This window comes from Cucumis sativus, chromosome 1 (assembly GCF_000004075.3).
Source record: "Cucumis sativus cultivar 9930 chromosome 1, Cucumber_9930_V3, whole genome shotgun sequence".
Classification (NCBI taxonomy): Eukaryota; Viridiplantae; Streptophyta; class Magnoliopsida; order Cucurbitales; family Cucurbitaceae; genus Cucumis; species Cucumis sativus.
This window is the reverse complement of record NC_026655.2, coordinates 21,395,727-21,410,001: the sequence shown is the minus strand read 5'-3', so window position 1 is coordinate 21,410,001 and position 14,275 is coordinate 21,395,727. Positions and strand designations below refer to the sequence as shown.

At 26.5% G+C, this 14,275-nt stretch overlaps 1 protein-coding gene and 1 long non-coding RNA gene across 2 annotated transcripts; both read right to left on the bottom strand.

Moving 5' to 3' along the window:
* Positions 1-3,769: 3,769 nt before the first annotated feature.
* Positions 3,770-4,403, bottom strand: LOC101203273. Its single transcript, XR_180887.3, has 2 exons — positions 4,255-4,403; positions 3,770-4,104 (listed from the first exon to the last, which is right to left on the bottom strand). It is a non-coding gene; the product is annotated as an uncharacterized LOC101203273 (long non-coding RNA).
* Positions 4,404-10,579: 6,176 nt separating this feature from the next.
* LOC105434506 (RING-H2 finger protein ATL39) lies at positions 10,580-11,023 on the bottom strand. Its single transcript, XM_011650211.1, has one exon. It carries the CDS (start codon positions 11,021-11,023, stop codon positions 10,580-10,582), a length of 444 nt encoding a protein of 147 aa, XP_011648513.1.
* Between the last annotated feature and the right edge of the window lie 3,252 nt (positions 11,024-14,275).

The window sequence follows — 14,275 nt, the reverse complement described above, 5'->3', positions numbered from 1 at the left end:
GTAGATACTAAAAATTTTATTCTTAGAGAAGTCTCCAACTGGTGGCGCCCTATATTGGAGTTTTCTCTTATTTGTATTCTTTTTAAAGCATGTTTAGTTGTAATTTAATTTTTATAATTGATTTTTCGATGCATGGTATTTTAAGATCCCAATCAAATTTGAGTTATGGTTTTGTTTAAATTTATTCTGCTGTGTAGGACTTCTATCCCTTCAACTTTGTCAGAGAGAAATTGGCTTGCAAATCCCGAACGTGGCTTAGACAACAAGGGGAGGCTTCATCACGACAGATCTTGGATTGCTCGGTTTTAACAATGTATGGCTTGACAGAATATAAAAACCCAAATGAATTGAAGGGAGAGGGCGAGACCTTTGGCTGAGTTACGCTGAATGTGGGCGAAATGGCTGCGATCGAAGACAGACAGAATGGCTACACCAAAAGGAAGTTCGACGCGTGCAGACGATTTTGTTGGACGCTTCGTCTTGGTTGATGGATCAGACCGCTTCTCGTCTTTATCTGGGATTGCGGTGAACAGAGAAGGTGATTCACGCGGAAGAGAGGCTAGAATGTGAATGGTCGACGTCTAGGGTTTGAGTTGAGGAAGAAGATGATGAAGAATGGCTTGCACGCTTCAAAGCCTCTTATTATTATAATAATAACAACAACACTAATAAGGTTAATTTTCATAAATATATCAGACCAACAAAATATTTACGTCTCGTGTAACAAAATGAAGAAACCCATAAAACTGACCATTTTTTTTATAAATATTCTAGGTTTGTCATTCTTTTCATCATCTGTCTTTCTCTTCCTCTTCCATGGTTTTTTTCCTTCCATCATCTTTTTCTCTTTTTCTTCTACATTGTTTTAAAAATATTTTTGTTTACTCTTCCTTTCCTTTCCATCTTTCTTTTATGCAATTTTTCTTTTCCTTTCCATCGTCATTTTCTATTCTTTTGTAATTTTTTTAAAAAACTGTTATTTGGTTCAAAATCGTGTACCAAATATAAAAGATTGTGAAAAAAATCGTTGGGATATTGAATTGCCAAATCTAAACGATCATGGAAAAAAATAACAAAATCTAAACGATCCTGTAGCAAGGAATTTTAAAAAACATTGTTTAGATTTAGGTAGCCAAATTTAAACAATCAAATCTGATTTAAAATATAAACAATCGTATATAAAAAAATCTTGAAAAAAAATTGTTGAGATTATCCAAATTTAAACGATCAAATCTCAACGATCGTGTACCAACAAATTTTGAAAAAAACAATCGTTTAGATTTGACTACCCAAATTTATTTGATCAAATCTAAACAATCGTGTATCAAATATAAACGATCATGCACAATTTTTTTTTGGAAAAAATCATTTAGATTTGGCTACCCAAATTTAAACGCCAAATCTAAACGATCGTGTACCAACAAATATTGAAAAAATCGTTTAGATCTTGCTATCCAAATTTAAATGATTAAATCTAAACGATCGTGTACCAAAAATCTTGAAAAAGAAATTATTTGGATTTGAACGATCAAATCTAAACGATCATGTAGGAAAGAATAGCCAAATCTAAACGATCATTTCCTAAATATATTATGTTTTGGATGCCAATTATTCACGGGGCATTTTCTGTATTTTTTATTGTGGGCTTGTGGGTTTTCTTCATTTTCGAAATTGTTTTATATAGTGTAAATACGTTTCCGTTTTGTTATATTTTTAAAAGACCCCTAATAATGAAGTATTATATTATTATTAGTGGTATATTTTAAAAGATATAACAAAACGAAAAAATATATATAAGGTATAGAACAATTTCAAAAATGGAAAAAGTCCAAAGGTTCATTATGAAAAATTCCCAAAATGCCCCATGATTAATTGACATTTAGGGTAATATATTTGATAAACGATCATTTAGGTTTGGTTATTCTTTGTTACACGATCGTTTAGATCTAATCGTTTAAATTTGGGTAGCAAAATCTAAATGCCTTTTTTCAAGATATTTTGATACACGATCATTTAGCACGATCGATCGTTTAGATTTGATCGTTTAAATTTGGGTAGCCAAATCTAAACATTTTTTTCCAAATTTTTTTGTTACAGGATCGTTTATATTTGGTACATGATTGTTTAGATTGGACGTTTAAATTTAAGTAGTCAAATCTCTAACGATTTTTTCAAGTTTTTTTTTGCACACGATTGTTTAGATTTGGTACACAATCATTTATATTTGAAACACGTCATTTAGATTTGATCATTTAAATTTGGCCACCCAAATCCTAAATTGTATTTTAAAGATTTTTTGGTACATGATCGTTTAGATTTGACTATTTTTTATACACAGTTGTTTAGATTTGGTTAATCCAATATACCAACGATTTTTTATATTTGGCACACGATCCTAAACAACCAAATAAGAAAAATAGATATTTTATATTTAGTACACGATCTTGAACCAATTAATAGTATGAAAAAAAATTGCAGAAGAAGAGAAAAAGACAATGAAAAGGAAATGAAAAATTGCAAAAGAAAAAAGATGAAAAGGAGGAGCAAACCAAAATATTTAAAAATATGTAGAAGAAGAAGAGAAAAAGACAATTGCAGAAGAGGAAAAAAAGAAAGAGAAAAAAAATCGTAGAAGAGGAAGAGAAGAAAGACGATAAAAAGGAAGGGCAAACCTAAAACAAATTTTTTAAAAATGACGTTTCATGAGTTTATGAGTTTAATGAGCTTTTTCATTTAGTTAGACGACCGTAAATATTTTACCTATTTGTTATATTTATGAAAATTAACCTTACTACTTTTATAAATTACTACTTCTCATTTTTCTTTTTTTTTGAATAAATCCCTCCTCTCTTGTATAATCAAACGATATCAATATCTTTTCCATATTAAATATATTTTAACAAATATATTAACTTTTTTGTCACTATCAAATTTTTAACAAAATTCTACTCCTCAATTTAATTAAAAAAACACTGAAAGTTATTTAATTAAATTAAATTTCAACAACACCAAAAATCTAAATCCAATAATTAATTAAATATCCAATCAACAAATATTTAATGAATTCTAATTCCACCAAACCATCCATTCTAAATCAAACATCTCAAACAATTAACTAAAAATTTACCCCAAGAATTCTAACATAATTAAAAAGTAAGATAATTAAATCTAAAAGTTTATAATGGAGCATGTTTTTTCAGTTTAACCTGTTTATCTTACTTTATAATTTAATTAAATTATGTTACCCCAAGAATTACCATTTAGCTTCATGATTATACAATAAACCCTAAACCCTAAACTTTTATCCCATGAATTATAACATGTTTTTTTAGTTTAAACAATTAATTACATTTGAGATTGGTAATTGATAATAAAGTGCATAATGTTTGAATGGACAACAAAATTGCATTATATTTGAATATATAAATAATAATATATATAATAATGTATGATAGAAGGAATGAAACATGGTGTTACAACATACGTAAGAGTCTATTTCAATTTGCATCTGAACGACAAGAAAATAAAAAAAATTATATATATATATAGACACATACCACAAACGATACATACAATCACAATTAACGATGTACTAAGATCAATAAATCATTACATAGTCTAGAAATAAAAGATATCAACCTCACACATTCAAACTATACAAACAAATTTTGTAGTTAAGCAAATTAAAAGATGATCAAGAAAGAGTGAAGAATTATAAATAGACTGAAAACCAAATATTCATGTAGAACACAAATTGAAACGCACAAACTTGAAACTTTTGAATAATATATATATTATCAACCTTGAGCTCCCCAACACACAACAAAGCAATAGTACATAGTTCACACTAAATTTCAAGAAGCCATAGAAAACCCAAATCCATATGAACTTGGAGTTTCAAAGCCAATTTAACAATATTTGATTTTCATCAAACAAAGAAGGATAAATAAAAGAAAGACAAAGTTTGTAGATTGATCATATTCATCAATTTATTGCATGAAGAAGAAGCTTTTGTTGTGTTTAGGGGTTTTATCCATCTTTCTCATGGCTCATTTGCAGCCGCATGGGTCACATGAGCAGCTATCCCCACAGCTGCATCCACTTCTGCATTCTCAATCAAACCATTTTCTAAATTATTATTTCATTCAATATAACTTTGATATATACACATATATAATAATTAGTTTTGAATATTTATTCATATTTAACCATATACTTAACTCCAAAACAACACTAGAAAAACTTATTACTTACTGCTTGAGGATGATGGACCCTGATTGGCAGTTGCAGCTATCTCCACATGAGCAATTGTCACCACATTTGCATCCAGAAGCCATTTTTCTCTCTTTCACAAACTTAAAATTAATTTTAATTTTCTCAAAGCTTAAATTTTTGCTGTGTTTTGATTTGGAGTGTAATTCTTCTTCTCTATTTATAGAGGTTTTGAGATACACAATATATATCGATATCTCCATCGTACACGTGAACGTGTTCCTAAGCTTCCTTGATTTTATCATCTTTGCTACATCTTTGTTTTTTAGTTATTAATTAGATAATCAAATGATAATCACCCTAATACTAAATCTCATGTATATTGATTATATTTCTCCATCAATAGAATAGTGTTGTTGTAATATTATTATTATGGTTTACTTTTACAACCAGCCATACACATTATATTTCTTAAATTCAACTTGGCGATGAGAACAAGAAGAGCAAACATTAAATAAAAACAATAACAAAATTCAACTATAGTTGATTTTTTTTTTTAATAAACATCACATAACAGTAATAATAGTAGTGGTTGATGTGAAATTTTAGATATACTAACTTGACTTTTATGTGATATTTCAAATGTGAATTTATCTAGAAGAACATGATACAAAAGAAAAAACATGGACAACATAATTAGAGTTGGTGAGTTAAAAAATAACTAAAAGAGTTTGAAAGCACGATTCAAGTTACCACATATTAAGTTATAACAATGTATTCATAAAGAAACTTTTCGAATTTCAGAGTCAATGGTTATTGGGTCAAAAGTCAACATGTCCAATTTCATATTTTTTGCATGGGTTGGTCAAGCCTGAGCATCTTCTCCTAAGTCAGCACACCAGTTAGGGCTTTAACCTAAACTAATTAACCATCTTCCCTAGGCTAGGTGGTGTTGTTGTTTAATAATTTGCCAATTATACTATTCCATACAAAATCATTTGTTATAACAGATGTTTATGCAATTCAATAAGACAAAAAAAAAAAAATGATAGGATTGTTAGATTTATTTTAAATATAATATTATTGTTAATGTGTCTGATGTGCATTATATGTCATTTTATCATTTTAGGGTCCATTGTTATTTTATTAGACCTATATTAGATAAAAAGATAATGTCCTAATTAAATATCATGATGGGTGGTGTCTATAAATAAAACCTTAGGGATTGGTCCTCTCTTGGCTTCATTCAAGTAATTCAATCTTTCCATCAAAAAAATTAATTATGTTAAGGGAGGCTAAGTGAGAGAAACACAATCCTTTAGAAGTCTATTCATGAATCAAGGTATAGTATTCTTTATCTAAGTTTAATTTGTAAAATCATCTAGTTCAAAGACTTTGATACTTATTGTTATATACAATATTAGGGTTTTATTGTATAATCACGAAGCTAAAGTTTACACGTGGTATCAAAGTGTTGATTGAGAACTTGTGATTTTAGATATATTGTTAATAGTTTGTTTTCAATGTTTCCCCGACATGTTTTCATCAATTTGAATTAAGTTTATTTAATTATCAATTAATATTTGAATTAAAGATTCTTGAATTATCATTTGATTAAAAATTATTTAATTATTATTATTATTATTTTGAATTAAGTTTGAAAGTCTGAATGAAGAAAGAAATTTAATGATATATATATATGCACAAAACCACAGTGAATCATTAATGACTAATTATTAGTCTGCACGTTTTGTCGGCCATAGTGTAGGTTTGTTTCTTTAATGATAATCATCATTTGATTGTTTTGGTTAAAAAGATCAATTATAAATTTGATTTTTTGTTTCTTTAATGATTAATTATCGATATAATTATTTTATTTGAAAGGATTGTAAATAGATTCAATTAATATTTTAATCCATAATTAAAAGAATTAAAATCGAACGGAGATGGTTGAAAATCTAATTCATCCTAAAATCTAATTAAAATTTAGATTTTGATGATTTTCTTTAAAAGATGACTATATATTTAGTATGCATATATTTAGTTTATGTTCAAATTGATGATTATGTATTAATTTATTTCGTGTTATGCAGATGGCATGTTGAAAGTACCTGCTTGTCTTTCAAATTTAAATTATGCAATTAAATTTTGAAGAATAATGTATGGCTATATGAAGTTTTGTTTTATGAAATTATTGTAATATCTAACTACAATGTGTGATGTAAATAATGTGGAATGGTTTTTATGATGATACACATAAATTATGTATCAACTGTACTTTTATGTATTATGGATATATATAATGATAATGATATAAAATATGCTTTAAAGTATCCATTTATTCTAGTAATTTAAATTATGTCGTTTAGGTTGAATAAGAGCTTTGATAAAATTATTTGCAATATAAATATTTTTGCAAATTTTGCGATTAAAATCACTTAAGAATTATGTTATTTGATATTATATGTTAGGAATAATTTGTTAGACACCAAAGTGACCAAACTAGTATGCTATATAGATATCAAATTAAACTTAACCGTGGAAAACAAATAAGTTTTAAAAATTGAAGAAAAATATTTTATTTTCTTGTTATGAAAAAAATAAATCTTTATTTTATTACGACGAAGAAGATAAATTATTTTGCATTAATTAATTATTTTACATCATTCTGCATTAATTAATTATTTTGTATCCTTCTGAATTAATTAATTGTTTTGACTTCTTTTGAATTAATTAATTATTTTGCATCATTCTCATTAATTAATTAATTAATTTGCATTATTTTAAATTAATTAACTATTTTGCATCATTTTGAATTAATTAATTAATTTGCATCATTCTGCATTAATTAATTAATTATTTTGCATCCTTTATTAACTATATATGCTGTATTAATTAATTATCTTGCATCCTACATTAATTAATCATTTTGTACATTTTTCATATTGCTTATATTATCCATGTATTTATTTTATATATTTATTTTATCTCAACATATTACCCTTCAAGCATTTCTCAAATTTCATAATGTTTTGTCATTGTTATTATTCATTTTTCAATTTAAATATAAAAACATAAATTGGAGGAAAAGTATTGTTTTTTATGGATTTTATAATTTAAATTTCATGAATACATGAAATTTTTTCGTTTGAAATTTAATTAATCGATTGTTTTTAAATAAACACATTTCATATTTTAAATAAGACTGAGTAGTGTTTTCTATGAATTTATTAATTCTTAGATATATGAAATTTCTCATTAAACACAAGGAGATTAAAATATCAAATATTGGTATCTTAATATTCTTAAGCTGAATAAAAATATCATTTAAAACAAAAATAAACTTCATTTTTTTAGTGGCTCATATGTCATCCATAAGTATCAATTCATGCTTGGGTTTTATTTTCTTCGATGTGAATTGATAAACATGGACATTTAAATAAAACTTTGTTTTGCGAACCCCTATAGTTTAGTTTAAAAGATAAAATTTGATAACCATTTTATGAGTGTTGTAGGGTACTAACACCTTCCCTACACACAATTGACTCTCGAACTTAAATCTCATGAATTTATCCAGAACACTTTTTTTTCTTTTTGGGATGACCAATCACACTCTAATATGGTTGGTGGCGACTTCAAAACTATTTATTTACTAAAATTAAATAAATGATTGAGGTCGGCCGCTCCGCGTAGCGATCATGTCGCGACACTCACTATAGAAGTATGTCGTTAAGACACCTTTTTAGATAGACTCTAATATAGTATATTGGCTTATGTCTTATAAATGTGCATAACATAAATAGGTTCATTGATTTCCCCTAGTGTTTTAATCCATCATTTCATTCAATTGAACTCAATAAACATGCAAATTCATTAAACAAAACATTAGGAAAATGAACATAAAAGGACTCTATATATAGTGTAGATACCGTATTTTGTCCTATATTTATTTATTACTACACCGTATTTTGTCCTATATTTATTTATTATAAAAGAAAAAAGAAAAGAAAAAAGAAAAGAAAAAGAAATCAAAAAAGAAATAAAATTTGAATTTGAATTTGAATTTGAATTTGAATCTTAAATTTATATTTTAAAAAAACAATAATAATAATAATAAATACATTTAAAAATAAATAATAAAAATAAAACTAAAAGATTTGATTTCCTTCCAATTTTTTCTCAACCATCCCCTTTTCTTCGTCATCACTCTCCCACTTTCTCCCACTCTATCACTTTCTCCCACTCTCCCACTTTCTTCCTATTTCTCTGTAATCTGCACTCCCATCTCGTGATCTAAAAAAAACAATGGAGTTTGCCCTATAAAAAGGAAAGAGGAAAAAGAAAGGGGAGGAGGATCTTTTTTTTTTATTATTGGAGGATTTAGAAAGAGGTGAAAGTGAAAGAAGATCAAAATGAATAACCTTTGGCATTGAAGGGCAGACCTGCTGGTAAGTTAGATCAAAATGAATAACCTTTGGCATTGAAGGGCAGACCTGCTGGTAAGTTTTTTTTTTTTTTTCCTCTTTTTATATTTATTCTTGTTTACTGATTTTTTTTTCTTGTTTGATATACTGCTTTTAATTATGAACTATCGTGTTCATCATTTTACCATCATTTAACATGTTAATTTTATTATTTGTATCTTTCTTAATACTGAGCATTCTACCTTCCATTCTATATTAATTTTTTTATTTTTTATTTTTAAATATTGAGCATTCTGTTCCGTATTAATTTCTTTTTAAATATTGGGTATCCATTCTGTTCTGTTAATTTCTTTTTAATTGTTGGGTATTTAATTTCTTTTTAATTAATTAGCATCATATATTTGTATTTGGATCTCATTCTTCATTGACACCCATTTTACAGTTAATTACTTATATCCATATGGCATGCCTTAATAATTATGCATAATTAATCAATTAGCCTTCTGTATTTGGTAATACTCATTCTTTATTGGCACCCATTTTACAGTTAATTACTTATGTCCATATAACATGTTTTAATAATTATGCATAATTAATCAATTAACATCCTGTATTTGGTAATACTCATGCTTCATTGGCATCAATTTTACAGTCTTTGTTAATTACTTTATCCATGTATCCATATGACATACTCTATATTATTCATGTTAATAATTATGCATGATATAATTAATATTTGGCAACAACCATTTTTCATTTGGCCTATTAATTAATTAGCAACTTGTATATGACATTTTCACTCCCTCATTCTAATTATTTGCATGATGTATTAGTTAATCAGTATGCATATGTGGCTATAATTATTTGATATTCATTTTGGTGTGATTGTTTATTTGCAATATTATTTATTTGCATATTGGGCCAAACCTACTTTGGCATTCAACTGTTAATTATTATATTTGATATTCATTTGGCCATCGTTTAATTATGCATTAATCAATTATTTTGCATCCTGCATTAATCAATTATTTTGCATCATTTTGATTTAATTAATTATGTTGCATGTGTTTGTATTAATTAATTATCTTGCATCCTACATTAATATCTTTTACATTTTGCATATATTATCAATGTATTTATTTTATCTCAGCATATTACTTCTAAGTATTTTTTCAAATTTCATAATGTTTTGCCATTGTTATTATTCTTTTTTTATTTAAATATAATAATGTAAATTGGAGAAAAAGTATTATTTTTTTATGGATTTTATAATTTAAAATCCATAAATACATGAAATTTTTCCTTTTGAAATTTAATTAATAGATTGTTTTTTAAATTAACACATTTCATATTTTAAATGAGACTGAGTAGTATTTTCTATGAATTTATTAATTCTAGATATATGAAATTTTTCATTAAACACCTATGATAGAGATTAAAATATCAAGTTTTGGTATCTTAATATTCTTAAGGTGAATAAAAATCTTTTAAAACAAAAATAAACTTAATTTTTCTAATGGCTCCTATGCCACCCATAATCATCAATTCATGCTTAGGTTTTACTTTCTTCGATATGAATTGATAAACATGGGACATTAAACAAAACCTAAATAAAAACTTTGTTTTGTGAACCTCTACAATTTAATTTAAAAGATAAAATTGGGTAACCATTTTTTGGGTGTTGTAGGGTGCTAACACCTTCCCTACATACAACTGACTCCCGAACTTAAATCTCTGAATGTACGCAGACCATTTTTTTTTCTTTTTTTTTTGGGTGACCAATCACACCCTAATATGGTTGGTGGCGACTCCAAAACTATTTATTAAAATTAAATAAACGGGGAGGTCGGCCGCTCCGCGTAGCGATCACGTCGCGACATATAGTATTAACTACTTCGCTTGTTTCATTGTGATCACAAAGTTGATCAGTGTCGAGATTAAATTCAGTTCATGTAGGGGATCAATAAAGATGTAGAAGAAGTTATGGCATTTCCACCGCGATCAACGACTACTACACAAACGGAGGTCCGACAAATTGGACAATGACCATCCACCTTAAACCACCGGCCAATGCAATCTTTATGAAACACATGACCACACGTTTTCATCTTTCTACACTTCTCTCCTTCCTCAATTTCACAAAGGCAAATTGCACAATCTTGTTCGCCGCCTTCATCTCCGCCATAATGAAAAATCGGTGCTTCAATGTCCACATTCTCCGGAAACTCTTCCACGTCAGATTTGGCGGATCGTTTTCTACATAAAATGGAAATGAATAAAAGTAGTACAATGGAAAGAAACATGGAGGCCATCAACAAATCCTCAATGTAGCGAGGAAGTAGAATCAGTGAGTGCAACGACGGCAGAGGCGACGGTGACAACGACATGAGGGGCGGTAAAAAATTTGGAGATGACATTTTATTAATTGTAATTCAGCTTGAAATTAATTGTGTGAATCTGATTAAATTGAGAGTGATATTTGAATTTATAGGTTTTGGAAAAGGGGAATTAAATTAGTTTCCTCGGGAGAAATGGAAATGTGAATTATATCAGTTTCCTAGTGGAAAATGGAAATTTGAATTCTTAGAATTTAATTAATACATAAATGGAAGATTATATATGTGTGGACTCTTTATATCCTATTTTTTTCTAAAGGGCTTTTTTCAAAAACTATTTGTATAAAAATTAGTCACACTTTTTTCTTCTAAAATATAAATATTTTATGAAAAGTTCTACTTTTTACAATTCTTTTATTTTTTTAATATGCAAAATTTTCTTTGTAAGATATATTTTATTTATTATCTATTTATTTGATAAGGAGGATTTTGTAGGGTAGAGATAAATTCTTGTGAGAAAATTGTTAGAATAGCAAAATAATAGATAACATTTTGGAAAATAGCAAATTTTAAAAATATATTAATTGATAGAAAAATTGTCTGAATTAAATATTTTTTGACAAATTTTCCGTCGATTTTACCCCTTCATAGACCAAAAGTCCTTTTTCTCCCATACAATGTATTTTGGTAGATTAAAATAATGGAATTTAACCAAGAATCACGAATACAATATATTTGCAAATCATTCGTTTTGTAGAAATATTAAGTACATATTTATTTTTCGTGTTGATCTCATTTAATCAACATCTCCTAGATTTATGCCTTCAATTTATACCAGATTTTCTAATTTGTAGATATTAAATCAAATAATTAACAATTTATTTTTATTAATATATATCTACTAATAGCTATTTAATTCATACTCTTTTTGCTATCCATAAAATGATTCATAATATAATGTATTCATTGTACGTTTCATAAGGTTTGTTAGTTCTTAGTAATATTTTATCATATCATACAAATACACAATTTATCCTATAATGATTTTGATAATATAATTTATTTGTGGTACGTTTCATAAGGTTTGGTTAATTTTTAGTAACATTTTATTATATCATTCAAATATACAATTTTTCGTAGTTAGCCTTCATTGTTTTTGGATTATATATATAGTAATAAATATTTATTTTATAAATTTAAAAAATTTAGTTGAAAGATCTCCAATATTTGAATTTAAAATTGTATTCTTCCCTAAAATTTTTATATAATAACAACTTCAAGATTTGATAAAACATATAATTATGCATATAACCATTATTTGATAAAACATTTCATTTAACATAATAATAAATTAACATTATTTAAGGGGAATCATTAAATTATAACGGTATTTAAGGATAATAAAAAAAATTTAAATTAATGATACCGACATTAAATGTATCATAAATTGGGGGAATAGAATCATAAAAAACAGTGAGAATAACGAAATAATGGATAACAAATTATAAAAAAATTTGAATATTTTATTTTTGGAAGGAATTAATTGAGAAGAGATGATTTGTTTTATTTAAATTGGAAAAGAAAAAACAAAAGATGTGATAAAATATGATAAGATAACGGAATAGTTTATTTAAACTCTTTTAAGTCATTTTTCATAGTGTTATGATATTATATGTGGTAAGATGCATTTAAGGTAAGGATTAGGTATGTAGTGTTATGAAATTTATTTTTTTATACATTTTAAAAAAAATATTCGTATTCTAAATCCATCACGAATTTCGTATATTTAATTTATCAAATTATCCTATTTTCGTAAAAAGAAAATTCAGTAATTTATTTAAATGTGACGTCTATTTCCAACATTTTTTTTACATAATCGTTACGTGCAAATAATTTATTGATTTTTTAAAGAAATTTATATTCTAAATCCAATACACAAATTTCGTATAATTAATTTCTCGAAATGTTCTATTTTTGTAAAACAATTTTAAGTCATTTTTTTAAAATACGAAGTCAATTTTTAACTTTTTGACGTAATTGTTACGTGCAAATAAATTATTAATTTTTCTTTTAAAAAATCATATTCTAACTCCAATACACAAATTTTGTATATTTAATTTATCAAATCGTCATAGTTTTCGTAGAATAATTTGCCTTAATTTCTTTACATAGGACATGAAATTTTTAATTTTTTTTTTAAGTAATCGTTACGGTTGAATAAATTACTGTTTTTTCTTTTAAAGATAAAATATTCTCAGTTTTCTTCTTACCTAAACATTATGTTTTTTTCCCCTTTTTATTAGAGGATCGTTGTTCCATGGATTGAGAAAGAAGAGAGTCAGGAAAAGCGGTTAATGATAAACTTAAATCAAGAGTTATATAACTCTTTCTCCAAACAAGGGTTGAGTTACCATAACTCTAACCCCATAGTGATAACCCTTTCTCCAAACGCTCCCTAACAATTCACAAAATCTTACGAAGTTCAAAATTAAAAATTTCTTCTTAAAACACTCTATAACAATAATTAGTCAAACAAAAAAAAAAAATCGATCTATCCAAATATGATCTTGTGTTAATAGTTAAATACAGTCAATTTCTAAAGTGTTTTTTTTATTTGAACAAGTCATTTTTAACTCAAGGCTATTTATGAAACTTTTACAATTTTTTAAAATAAAATTTTAACGATTTTCATTTCCAATTTAAGTATGTTTTAACCCTTTTTAAAAGATAAAGAGAGCATTTATGAAACTTTTGAAAATTTATGTATATTTTTACACAAACTACAAATTTAAGAAGCATTTTTGTTTTTGTAATATTTTTTTATGTCTATCGATCACTATATATCATTGATAGAATTTAACATTTGTTATATTTTACGAATATTTTGATTTATTTTGCTATATTTGAAAATGTTTCTAAAATCAATATAGTAGTGATAAAATATGAGATTGAGGAACATTTTTTCCTATTGTTCACACGAGATTTCAAAGAAACGTATTTCGTGAAATTGAACTTTGTTATATTGATGAATATTGTGAATACAATTTCTAGTGTTTACTCATTTGATGCTTTCCCTCGAATACAAGTTATATTTTCATCAAATATTTGTTCACCTTCTTCATTTGTAGAATTGGTGAATATAATAAGTCTTAGCCTCACGATCAAGGGACCATCTGTGTTTATGTCAACAGATAGCTTCCTCTTCATGCGTGATGGGACACGACTGCGTATCTTCTCGCCATTGTTTTCTTCATGAAGTGATTTTCTTTCAAAGTTTTCATCTCTTTTTCGTGTTGATCGCTT

Coding starts and splice junctions, on each gene's coding strand:
- LOC105434506 (XM_011650211.1), bottom strand. CDS start 11,023: ATGTCGTTGTCACCGTCGCCTCTGCCGTCGTTGCACTCACTGATTCTA.